We start from the raw sequence: 13,600 nt of genomic DNA, 5'->3' as shown, positions 1-13,600 counted from the left end.
TGTAATCTAGTTAAATAAATAAGCAATCATACTCCATATTTCTCTGACATCGATTTTGATTATTATTTTACCAGTGAACTTTAAAAATATGATATTATTGGTATTCTACCGTATTAGTAAAGCCATTAAAGAGTTTTTGTATATGAGCTCTACATTGGATTACGGAGGGAGAAATTTTAGACAGATCTATGCTTTTTAATGGCACGTCACAATTTTGTTTTAAGTAGCTAATTTATGGTAATTTAACAACAATTTAAGAGTTTAATCTATAGGACAATGCACACATGCATTTTGCTTTTATGATTTTTGACTTTTCTATATAAATGTTAAAACAAAAAAGAAAGAAATACAGTCTGAAGGTGCCATGTTGTTTATAAGGTGGTGGTATAATTTTTTCTGTGCATGAACATTTAATCAGCAAATGCACACATTAGTGGGGCATATTTGGGCAAACCTAATAAGATTGTATGAAAAGCAAATGTAAGTTGCAGTCAAGCAGATTTCAGTTCAATGTACATTGGTTATTATGGGTTACTGCACTGTTACATATATGTCTCTATTGCTTATAGGATAAAATAGATAATTTTAGCCTATTTTTTTTAGACTTTTATAGAATTACAAACAGAATTTGGTGTGCAACTTAACTAGTCATTTTCTTAGATACTTATAAATGTGTAAACTACATGGTAGCAAACTTGAAAACCCCAAAATGTCTTTTAAAAAAGCTGGCTACATTCCAAAACTGAGAAAAGAAAACTGGCACAATGTATTATGTATTATGGAATGTATTATAAATATGTATTCCAATTTCTTTCAGCAGAGGGTCTGCCTTGTTGCAAGAATTTGTGATGTGTCTCTTTATAATAAAAACCCAGTGCAAATCAAACAAAACTAAGTTGGCTTGACTAAAAGGTATATGGAATGGATTCATCACTGTGCTATGTCTGGATTCCTCAGCTTTTATATAATAAAACTTGAACAAATGCTAATAAATAATCTTTTAGAAGTCTGGGAAATATTTTTTCAGTGTGTCTTATAAAAGGAAATCTGTTTTGAAAGAAATATGGAAGTTTCCACTGCTGACCTTGGTTTATATTCTTTCTTAAATTCTCTATAGTTTGCAATGTCCTAATCTGTATTTTTGTCCTTAATACCACAGGAACAGAATAACTGCCGGGGCTAGCAGGGAATATAGGCAGTGGTGACACCCATATTTTATTAATACAAGTTTATTTAAAAATTATCATATGTAGTAATAAATTGTATTTTTTTTAAAGATTTTTTTTTAATTTCTTCTAAAAATGAAAAACAAAATACTAAATCATAACCTAACCTAATACCCTTCCAAACCCAGGCATTAATTGTATGGAAATTAAAGTATACATGTCAATTCAAGAATGCCAATAACATTACGACAATCAAGCTGTATGGTGATGCATGATGATTTTCAGCATTTTTTTTAAATTATGTTAGTTAGGGAGTTAATATTCGAAAATAGCAAACCAATGCAGGGTTTGAGAACAATAAAAATATGAAACAGAATTTACTGCATTATTTAACATAAAATTAGTCAACAGCAATAGCCTTACTAGTTGCAGATGGAATTATTACATTAAATCGGATGAATTATGAACACAACTGTATTTATGTCTGTTCTGATGGTTTCTACATATAGCAGGTCAGGGAATATGTGCAGCTGGATACCTAAGGCACTCCTGCTTCTGACTGCTAGTCTCATGAGATTTGCTGCAGGATTTTGTGATGTCACTACTCTGCTGATCACTGTTGTTCTTGGCTGGAGCGTCTGACATAAAGAAGAAAAATCCCTGCCTACCAAGACTGCCACATTCAGGGTGCACAATGACCATCTTAGTTCATTAATTGGAAAATGATCAGCAATAGGTAGACCATAGGGTATAGCAGTGACTACTCTATAGCCAACTGCCTACCTTTTTTGGGTGCAGTGATAGGACTTCAGTTCTTTTTTAGGAACAGCTCCTAAATAATGGGGTTATGGCTTTACCTTTCAGCTTATCTGCAAGTAATGTAGCTTCGTGTTCAGAATAATGCATGATTGCTGGTGGTGATGGAGGGCGCAGCTTGTCCACTTCTAGCTTGCGTCGATGGCGCTCTTCCCTTGCAAGCATTCTCTGCTTACATTCCCATTCATAAAAGTCATCTCTTGCTTGTGCAAAATCCACATGTAGACGACCAGAGTCCTTTTTATCTGTGCTGGATCCCAGTCGCATTCGATAACCTTCAAACAATCAACATCATAATGAAAACCACAGAATTTTAGTTGTAGTGTGCATTTTAATTCTAGTAGGGAAAAGCTAAGAACCTTTAAAGTCACATACATTTTAGAATAAGCATGTGTTTGGTATTTATTTGCAATTTTGCATTTCCTGACTAAATCCATTCCAGGTTTGCTGGATCACCAAGGTTCTCCCATGATAGTTTATCTTCCCCAGCCTTGGATAGTTTTAATAAATCAGACTCAATATATAAACTACGTAGAAGGTATCAGATCATTGCTATAATGGCTAAATACCAATAAATTAATTACATTATTTACAGTATTACACACTCTTGTACAGAATTCACTTTCTTTGTCACCAATCATGTTATATGGTTTGCAGTTAAAGCAGAACTAAACTCATATTCCAACGCTTTTTTGCCAGTGCCAAAGTCTTAACTTTGTCCTATAAGGATAACTTAACTTTGTCCTCTTCTGGGTTCAGGATGTTCATCCGTCCCAATTGGCTAGGCTAAAATGAAAAATAACTCCTATGCATTTGCACAAGAGTTCATGCATTCTTTTGATCATACGCTATGTTTCCCATGGGGTAAGTTTGTTTTAAATAGAAAAAAAAAGAGTCTGTCTGCCCACAATAAATTATAGTTTTAGTTCCACTTTAACAATTAAGCCAAAGTAAAGTTGTAAAAAAAAACAATAGTACCAATTGAGATCCCACAATAACATTTTTAAACAAGCTTAACTGGAGCTTTAAATCTATCTTCATGCCAATCCTTAAACTTAGAAAACCATAGCCAATATTGCTGCAACATTGTGCAAAATTGATTCATATAGGTAAGGACTGGATTAACAGTTGGATATATTATGGTTGTGCTATATGCTTCCCTAAACAATATTTTACATGTAGTGTGTATATTTTCTACAAAAATATACACAGACCTGAAATGAAAGCTGTTTTGAGCGTTAAGTGTTACCAACCAGTAGAAAATGTCATTGCAGCTAAGAAAGTTTAACATAGATACACACACAATATGGATTATTGTGCTCCCTGACATCCTTTCCTTCCTTTCAATTACAGTGTAGCTTCTATGTGTTTTATTCTATGCTTGCCTATAGTGCACAACACAGGCAGTCAATGTACAGCTTTTATTAATGCTTTTTGATTTTAGGAAATCTGTCCTTTATTTAAACAATTAAAGTTTTTATTTGGTTATAAATGGGTTGCTGGCAAACAAAAATAAAAGATGTTGAAAGAAATGTTATTGCACGGCAATCAGAGCTGTGGTTTTATACAGCATAAACAAATATCAGACTTTACTCTAGAAGGAATTATTTTGCTTTTGGAATTAACATCTGTGAGATCCCAAAGGGAATTAAAGTATTCAGTATGAACCTAACCCCATTGGAAAGAAAGGCAGAACAAGATTGTCTGTACAGTGTGTTATTCTAAAAAAATATACGCCATTCTGGAACAAACCTTATATTTGTCAAGACGTTCATTGCTCAATCAACTGACAAACCTCTCAGCATTCCGACGCTTGTGACAGCTGGCAGGGCTAGAAATGTGGTATGCTTTAGCTTGATAAATGGATCAGATGAGACTGGACATGGTTTGATAACACAAACAAGCCCAATAAGATTTACAAAAACAGTCAAACTTCATGACAGGATGCTAATTGCATTTCTGCAGTTTCTATGACAACCACACAGTTCTGGGTCTCTAAAAGCCCTGGTACTTCTATGTGCTAATTAAATAATTGTATCTATCACAAGACTTGTAGACTTCATAGGCAAAAAGAGCTCTAGTGAAATGTTTTATTTCTATAACTATCATGCCACAACAGGGAATAGTAAGGGAGAGGACACTTTTTTAGGTGTGGTTATTGTCTGACCATTAAACACAATGGGTGTTGAAAAATTCTCCCAGTACTTAAACTTTGCCTGAAAAATGTAACCTCAAGATGAATACCAGAAACTCACTGCTGGTTTCAAACATTCTGTATGGATGATATATCTGAAGGGATCCTTTTTTGCAAACTAGTTGCTAGCATCCTAAGGGGACAGGTGACCATCTTTGCAGTGAGGGTGAATAAGCATCAGTTACCAGCTTTGATACATGCCTTTCATTACTTCCAAGTATCCTATATGTTATCTGCAGTATATCCTACATGCTATGTAAGAATTTGCAATCAATGATTTACCAAGCAATTGAGCATTTATGGATGTATGGTTTCCTGGTCTGAGGAAGCAGACAAATGTGCTGTGAAACGCATTACCCTTAACAAAGGATTGAAATGTTAGCTGTGATGAACAGTTTTTGTCAATTTTGAAGATCAAAACTATGTTGTCAATATTTTGGACAAACAGTACAATGGAAGTAGTTGCTTGATATAGGAGATTTTACTGTTTGTATGTTTTAATATTGATGTTATATTAAAATATTAACTTTTAATAAGTATGTTGTGGTATATTTCTAAAAAGTCCCATAAAAATATGTATATTTTTGGGGTGTATACCACAAAAAATGTGAGTTTGTTCTAATTCCAGGCACCCACATTCCTTTATTGAATACCAGGATCACCACCCTCATCTTCGTACTCTCTAACCACATGGGCTCTAAATTGAAACTGAAGTGGCTACAAGGAACTTCAGTAGTCAGATTTATGTAAATGAAGTCACATTGATGACTAAAACACTTGCAGTATTTGTTAGCCGTGCTAATCTCACGGCTTTAATACTTTAATCACTAACCTGGAAGAGGTAGGAAAATATTTAGTTCTAATTAAATAACTTTCAGCTGTATCTGTCTCTCCCGTCAATGACACCATGACTGGGGATCAGCACAACTACCAACATATTTAGGAAAGAGAACTAAAAAAAAAAAGGCTGCAACTACACCTTCTCAAGAATGATTCCTTTCATTAAGCTCTATAATTTAGGAAGGAAAATGTAAATACTAAACTCTAAGCTAATAAAATGTAACCGCAGCAAGTTTATTAAATTTACAAGGCAGAATAAGGTACGGTAGATACCATTCTACAATTTGGATTGCAGTCCAAGAAGAAAAATGTATTACAATACATCTGATCCACTGACAAGAGCACTAATCTTAAATATACAAGTAGAAATGTTCTGTTTTTTCATCTTTGTGATGTTTCTAAGAATTAAAAAAAAATAGCACTCTATTCAGGGATTTTCTTATGACCTACATATCTTGTGACTCAGACAGCAGGATAACCCTTTCCTTTAATTATTAAAGTATTTTCCTGTCTTCTGCTTCATCATTTTGTAAAATAGTCTCTGAAGCTTGTAAATGAATTTACCAAAAAGATTTGACTTGTAATGAATTGTCTTAACGAAAAAGCACACATTAAACACCAGAGTAAGCCGATCAAGAAAAAAAAACCCTAAAAATCTATCCCTTAGATATAAATAATTTACAATAAACTAATTGTCTCCAAATCACTGAGAATGGATTTCTCAGACAAATTCACTGGGGACAAAAAAAAAAAGAAAAGTTTGCATAGCAAAAAAGAGGCATAGGGCTAGGTTTATATATTATAGCAGAAATGCTGGTTATGTTATATCCAGAAAATGTTGTTGGATAAGTACCCAGTTGACATCAGACAACCAATATGTAGATCGTTATATTTGGTTGCGAAAGTGTTTAGCCTAAACTACTGAGGTCAATACCAGCACAGTTCTATTAATCTTCAGACTATTTGGGGGCTGCATAAAACAGCTGGAAATTATGGCTGATGTATAGCAGATATAGAAAAGACTGTTATATCCTAGTATTTGTTCTAGAAATGTGGGCAACATTGAAAAAAGATCTGTACCCGACTGACCTCATGAAATTTACAAAAAAAATTTCAGAATTACCACAAACATCAATTAGCTTGGGTTTGTACAATATAATTAGCAAACCATGCATATTTACCTGGCTAAACATGTAACCTGGAAAATGTGGTTATACAACAGTAAATTCTTTATAACAAAAGCATGGTGCCACAAACATGGATCCAACAAGCCAAGGTTCAAAAGGGCAAAATGAATGTAAGATGTAAAACAAAATAACAGCAAATAGGAAACTGCCACAATTAGAATCTACTGTACCAGATAGGTAAATGGCTTTATCAACCATGAACTCTTCTGCAAATCGAATGTGACAGAAATTCTTCTTGCTTTTGCGAATTGCTGTAATGTCTCCACATTGCTCAAAGACCTCTTGAATTATCTCCTCTGTAGCATTTTCAGGTAATCCTCCAACAAATACAGTTTTACAGCCTGGAGGCCTTTCTCTTGTAGATGGAGGAGGCAAATCTATGGACAAATTGGAAATATTAAGCATTAAGTATTTTCCCTGTAAGAGAAATGTAACCTATTAAAATTTAAACATTATTTTCAAGCACTTTAAATGAGAGTCTTAGATAAATTATTGTGCATGATAACTTCTTTTTATGAGGTTACAAAACTCATACATATACATTTCCATATATAAAAATTTACACCAAAAACAGTTATTTTAATTTATGAATTTATACAACATTTAAAAATGCTATAAATAACACAAATAATTAAAAGGCATTTAAATTGTATATTCAGTCTATGTAAACAGTAAATTTTGTTTACAAAATAATTACAAACAGGAAGTGCCACTAGCTCTTCAAGGAGAAAATAAATATTAACATGTTGAAGATGTAAACAGAAGGAAGGATTCCATGACGATTCAGCCAGGTAAATACTTAAAACCCAATGTGATCCACTGCTGGTCTTCTTCTGGGTCAAACGGCACATAACATCATTCAACCCACTTCCTTCGAGTCCTGGATGTCAAGAACCCCCCTTGGGAACCGTCACTAAGCTGCCACAAACTCACAGAACAATGCTGCAAAGGACAGTGCTAGGTCATTATATAGCATAATTCCCCGAAAGATTCATGATTATGCACCAATAGAGGAAGGGGACCTGTGACATAACAGAATTAGAATCAAGATTCATAAAAAAAAAACAGTATGTTTGGAGAGATACTAAAAAACATGGTGAAGTGTTTGGAATGTTTTGAATGGTGTTGGAAACTAATGAGAAGGGGGACCCTTTAGTCCTACATCCCAACCATAGATAGTATTAGATGCTTATGCAAGCTATAGACAATTTTTAAAAAAGCACCACTTAAAAAAAAAATAAACAAAAAAAACTTCTATTGCTTGGGTCACACATGTATCCTCCCCCTTTAGGCAAACCCCAAACTGCTATCACAAAGGACAGGAGTCTTTTTTAATGAAAAAGTGCAACTGCAAAAGTTGGCATTTATAAACAGTGTGAGACTGCAGCATGGGCAGGAACCCTAATGGTATAACATATAGTTTTTAATGATTTGGTGACAAGTGTATTTTAAGGGTATGCTCGGATGTAGTTTATTTATACCTAAAATCCTTGTTTTATGTGGATTTATATATCTAATGTATATAAGTGTAAAATATGCAGCCCAGCACACAAAATACAAATGATTATGAGCCTGTCCCCTTTGGTATGAGCACAGCATACATTTAGGTTCTGTACAGCACCATTGTGTTGGTTTACTAAATTAAATATACAAATATGTAAGACTCTACAGAGTGACATTGGTCATACATATCAGCAAAAAATTATTATTATTATTATTATTATTAATAAACAGGATTTTATATAGCGCCAACATATTACGCAGCGCTGTACAATAAATAGGGATTGCAAATGACAGACTAATACAGACAGTGAAGACAGACAGACAAAAAATCAGGTTTCTCAATATTTTCTATTCAGTAGGGCAACGCATATTTACAGACTGGGTTAAAGTTTTTTCCAGAATGATAGAGTGGTGTTATAAGGCATGTTCTTTATAGAAAGTGTTTAACATTTATTCTGGGTTCAATTTGTTTTTATGGGTTGCAGCTCTAGTTTGCAAGACTTGAAACAGCTTGAAATATTTTATATTGTTATATTAAAGACTGAATAGTCTCCATCTTTCATAAAGACTTGTTGGATTAGGATAAATACTTTTACTATTTTATCTGTAAATAGTTCTGCATATCTATGTACACACAACAACAACACTACAACATAAAAACGAAGGGAAAAGGCGAGCCAAAAACAATAAGAAGTGGAAAACAGAAAGGACAGACATTATGATGAAAAACTTTGCTGGTTATCACCATTGTCTTCTCCCAGATATAACAGAATGCCAGAACAGCGAAACGAGTAACCCTAACACCTTGCATGTTATGTACTTGTCTCTAAAGCCGAAAGCATCTTCTATTATTTACATTTAATTGAGGGTGTTATTAAATATTTTGAGGCAGTTTCTGAAATAGAGTTTTGTTATGATACTCCGAAGGAATTACATAAAAAATTGCTAGTAATTCCCACTGACATAGTAAAAGCTCTTCAATCCTTTGCAAAGTCTCCAAGGTACAAATGCCTGTTTGGTTTCCATTTGTTTTTCTGTTTGTTATATGGGCAAATTAAACATCAATAAGTCTAGTTGTTTGGGAAAGACTTAGAGGTACTTGAGAAATCTCTATTTCTTTTACAGAACACACATAAAATTGATAAACTGATCTTGTTAAACATGAACTTGTGAAACATAATATTTCCTGGTCCCGGATAAAAAAAACTGCAATTTTTTTGGGAAAATGAGCAAACAGAAGGAGAACAGTTTGTAAATATTTCTTACATGCTTTATGGACAGATGGCTACCAAAATATGGGTGGATCCCTAAGGATAAATGGTCAGCTCAGGCTGTACAAAAGGGAGACACGAACAGACAATGACTGACCCTAGCTTATCACGGGAAAAGCACTGCAACTGAGTTGGGTTTTTGAAATGTCTGATCATTAGTATTCTCAAAAAAAAAAAAAAAAAAAAAATATATATATATATATATATGTGTATATCTGTATGTTAAACCATGAATAATAATTTTGACATTAAAGCCCATGGCATATCATTTTCTGAATCATGCCAGCAACAAGTAACAAATGCCCAATCCTTGTATGCAACTCCTTCTTTAGTATATTTAACACTTTCATACCTGTTATTGCATTCTTTCGGATATTTTTCACAGGGCATACTGTCTACCAAGATAGCATAAATTGTCCCTCCAATGTGATCCCATACTCACTCACTACTAGGTCCACAATGGGGCATCTTGTAGCTCTGGCATCTCTGAAAAATGCTGCTTATGTAAGATCAGTGGCTGGTAAACTCCAGAGGGCTGTTCAGTTTCTATAGGCCCATAAAGCTTGGGTTAAAATATTTACATAAAATAAGAAAACTAAAAGGTTCTATTAGTACTTTGATTATAGAAAAATAGGTATAGAAGATGCTATGAAAGTCAAAACAAACAAATATTGAAGACTTCACATGTTGCCATTGATATTTAGGCATGGTAAATAGTGCACCTATTTGCACATCTGCTAGAATGAATTTCACACTAGCATATTAAGAAAGGGTTAACATATCTAGTATATTATTTGTAGTGTAGTCTCAGGTCTAAAAAATGAACAACAAACCAAAGAGTGCGTGTTTTTATGGTAAAACAAAACAAGTAGCGAATAGACATCACGTAATCTGATAGCTTCCTATACCATAAACCCAAGTCTACACCTATTTTTTTTTAGAGACATCAAAGATCCTATACTGTTAATATGCATAAAAAGAGGATTGACTACTAGAATACTAGAACTGCTTTTATCTCATTTTAGTTAAGGAATGAAAAGGGTTACTGTTGTTCATGAATACTTAAACTTGATGCATTTGAGTGGGGCTTAAATCACCCAGAGAAAAGCAAAGACTGCATCAATGAATATTAAACTGGAGCCATGGAGCTCAGTCTGAAGAAAGACCATCTTGGATCAGTCAGACTGTGACGGATGGAGTCAGCTGGCAGGACTGCATATCATACAGCGAGAGCAAGAAAAGGAACAGAGACAATGAAGGAGTGATATAATTTTATCTCACTCTGCCCAAGGGAAAAAAAATAGATTCCGAGCTCTTAGGACAGGATTCATTGCATTCACATTTTTATATATGTACCTTCATACAGAAAACGAAATCTAAAAAGAAGTGAACTAACGCATGTAGAGCTATTAAAAATAACTCATTTGGGCACATCCAACCTATTTATATTTGCATTCTCTCAGTTCAACAACTAAACTTAAACAGTGGGCTTAAAGCAAAAAATATACAAAAAAAACAAAAATCAAACCACAGGAAAACATGATAGCTACAGACATAATGCTTTATACTGTAAACCATCATATAGTGTATAGTAATGCCAGGCAGGGACTGGCACTCTTTTTGCCATCCTTAACCCACTCTTGATTACTGAAATGGAGGAATTAGCAATAAGGTTTATCTTCTACCTCCTTCTGATATCAGTATACAGACAGCTCAGAACAAGTTCTCCTTAAAGCAAATATTATACATAAGATGTGGAACGGACATACCGTACACTATTATGTACAGTCAGTTATACAATTACAGTAGCTAGTATCTTCAAAGTATAAGATCTGAATTAGGCTTACAAGGCAAGGCAATATATTTTTATCCTATAAAATGAATGTTTAGATTGCCCAAAAGTACTTGTATGTCTCTACAGTATATGGATTTAATAGATTAAATATCTTGTTTTATGGAGGACAGTTAAAAATTTCCCATTTTAAGTGTTATATACCACATGCAAAGTGGCATAGTAACTTACTACAGTTATCCCATCTGCCCTGTCTGTCAGGGAGAAACATTATGATAAGGATTGGTTAACCCACATAGCTGCTGTACATTCAGAATAGATTACATCTACCCAGAAGTCATGTGTGCTGTTAAACCAATATGTCAAAGCATGGAGGAAGGTCAGTGGACACAAAGAATTAGTTATATACCCATACACAGATAGAAGCTTTGATATATAGCACTGTGTACCACAATTTTTCACTCCTGTGAGGAGTAATTTTTGGATGGCTTTTTTTTCTTTTTGAGGCCTAACTTTATGCATATCTAAGTGAGGGATTGCACATACTGAAAATAGTCTTTATACAGAGTTATCACTTCCAGCTAAGAGATAATTAGCTGGAATTTTATAGGTATTTTGTTAAAAAATAATAAACCTTATAACAAATTTGTTTTTTTTGTTTTATTCATTTCAATTAATGTGAAGCTAATTAATTTAAAAGAAGGCTAGAAAGATATGCAATAGCTCACTATGACTTTTACAACATTTATAAAAAACTAAAAAAAACAAAACATTTATGTAAAAAAAACAAGCAAAAGGTGTCTTACCTGCGACCTCACTGTTACTGGTCTCTGCACTGCCTAAATTTGTATAGGTAGAATGAATAGAAATATAGCTTGTAGACAGTGTAGGTAACGTCTACAGTGTTACAAGCATATACTCATTATCACATACCACTGCCAAATGGTTCTGCATCAAAAGAGTTAACAAAATACTGTACTGTAATTACTGTACTGTAAGTACTGCCTGGGGGCCACACATCAGCCATATGGATCATGGTTCTATACTGGATATCTTCCATATTAAACTAAACACCATTGTAAAAAGGCATTCATGGGCTTGTACATGTACTTAGACTAACAAAAAAAAGATTGTAAGCAATACATAAAAAGTGCAGGAAAACCATAATGGTCTTTGAATTGCAAATTCTTGGGCACAAATACAGTCTCATACTCACTGGGGTTAGGAGGAAAGAGAGTGCAGCTTTTACAGTGGATGATTTCTTTGACAATCGGCAGCTGTGCAGGTGGAGGTGGTAACAAACCCATACTAGCCATCATTGGATTGATTGGTGTTATGCCAGTCATCATGCTAAGACTTGGATCAAATCCTGGAACACATAGTGTATCTGGAATTACACAAAATAAGAGACATACCTTAGAAGTGATTAAAAAAAACAAAAAAAAAAGTATTTGATTTTACAGCACAGATCATTACATACTCTGTGGAAAGGATGCAGACATCCCCCTTTGAGTGTGATAAACAGTACATTCAGGGAAGTCAAAAGAAATTATGCTCAACTCAAAACTATAACTAAATGTAATAGCTGCAGCAAAGGTCTAAAAATCAAACATGAGTAATACCCATAAGCTTTTAAATACAACTCCCTTCACAATGCAAATGCAGATACACACACATGGGTTTGACAATTTTTATTTTGCAGAATATTTACACAACAATTTGTTGAACCTATGTGTCTGTATCTGTAGCTCTGTATTCTTTAAAACCTAATTAAATAAATGTACTTTTAGGCAGTGTTTAAGCAGCATGTAAGTAGTGATTTAGCATCGGCCTCTTGCACTTCCTGTACGATCTGTACAATAGATTACACAGAAGGGAAGGGAGAAGCAACACAAGTAAAGTGTGCACAGTCCAAGTGTATGAAGCATATTGATAGGAGAGCACATAGTGACACTACTTACTTCCCTCCCTTTACCTGTTGTTAATAAATCATCACTGTGATCTATGAGGATCAGGAAGCTGTTGGATTTGGGGAGAAAGGATGTTGTAGGGCACTAAAAGTAATAATTTAAGGTCCCGTTATTCCTTGGGAACAAAAAGAGAAATGATAACTCTTGACTCTTTAGGGATCTTTCTGGTTATTCCTAAAACCAATGTACTTATCAACTAAGTTGTCATGTAGGAAACTTACATACCTGAAATAAAGAGGAAATACATTCTTTTGTTATATAGACATTTTCTACTTCGCATTTACTGTAAACACTGTCAACTCAATGGCAGAGAGATTTAATAGCTTGTGTAGCCCTAGGCTAAGGAGTCTAGCAGCAGCATTTTGAAATTGTTGCAAATTTACAAGAGGTCTGGCGAACCTGTTAATTGAACAAAACCATAATTCAGCATATGTAAACAAAAGCATGTATCAATTTCTATGGATAATCAAGATATAAAATTCTAAACCTCGGAAATATTGTGAAAATGATAAGTAGTTTTACAAACATAAGTCTTAAAAGCTAAAGTTGGCATGAAAACCACATTTAAAGAACTGAACTCTGGAGGCCAAATTCAAGAAGTCTGGAAACATTTCTACATACATATGATAATGTTTAGAAACTTCTGTCTGTATCTTTTATAGCATCTTTTTAGTTTGTATGAAAAAAAATAAGGTGAAAAATAGTTTAACACTGGCTAGCTAGCAAGCCAAAGATTTTATCAAAATTATTTGGAAGCTATAAATCCCACTGGATGTAGAACCTTTATCACACATAAATGTCTTCTTGTAAAGAAGAAAAGTTGAAAGGAAATGCAGCACATTTTTCTCATTTACGTGCACA

The 13,600-nt window shown here is 33.9% G+C and overlaps 1 protein-coding gene across 5 annotated transcripts in view; it reads right to left on the bottom strand.

Moving 5' to 3' along the window:
• Positions 1–13,600, bottom strand: part of ENOX1 (ecto-NOX disulfide-thiol exchanger 1) — a 303,768-nt gene that overhangs the window by 63,507 nt on the left and 226,661 nt on the right. For 4 of the 5 annotated variants that reach the window (XM_072410174.1, XM_072410197.1, XM_072410189.1 and 1 more), the window contains 3 exons: positions 11,986–12,156; positions 6,374–6,580; positions 2,024–2,257 (listed from right to left, as the gene is read on the bottom strand). In XM_072410174.1, coding sequence (XP_072266275.1) covers positions 2,024–2,257; positions 6,374–6,580; positions 11,986–12,156 — 612 coding nt within the window. Of the gene's footprint in view, positions 1–2,023; positions 2,258–6,373; positions 6,581–11,985; positions 12,157–12,964; positions 13,002–13,600 lie in introns of those variants that run through there. The other variant, XM_072410204.1, reaches the window with a different exon arrangement.

This window comes from Pyxicephalus adspersus, chromosome 1 (assembly GCF_032062135.1).
Source record: "Pyxicephalus adspersus chromosome 1, UCB_Pads_2.0, whole genome shotgun sequence".
NCBI lineage: Eukaryota > Metazoa > Chordata > Amphibia > Anura > Pyxicephalidae > Pyxicephalus > Pyxicephalus adspersus.
Note: the sequence above shows the minus strand (reverse complement) of the source record. Positions and strands in the feature narration are given on the sequence as shown.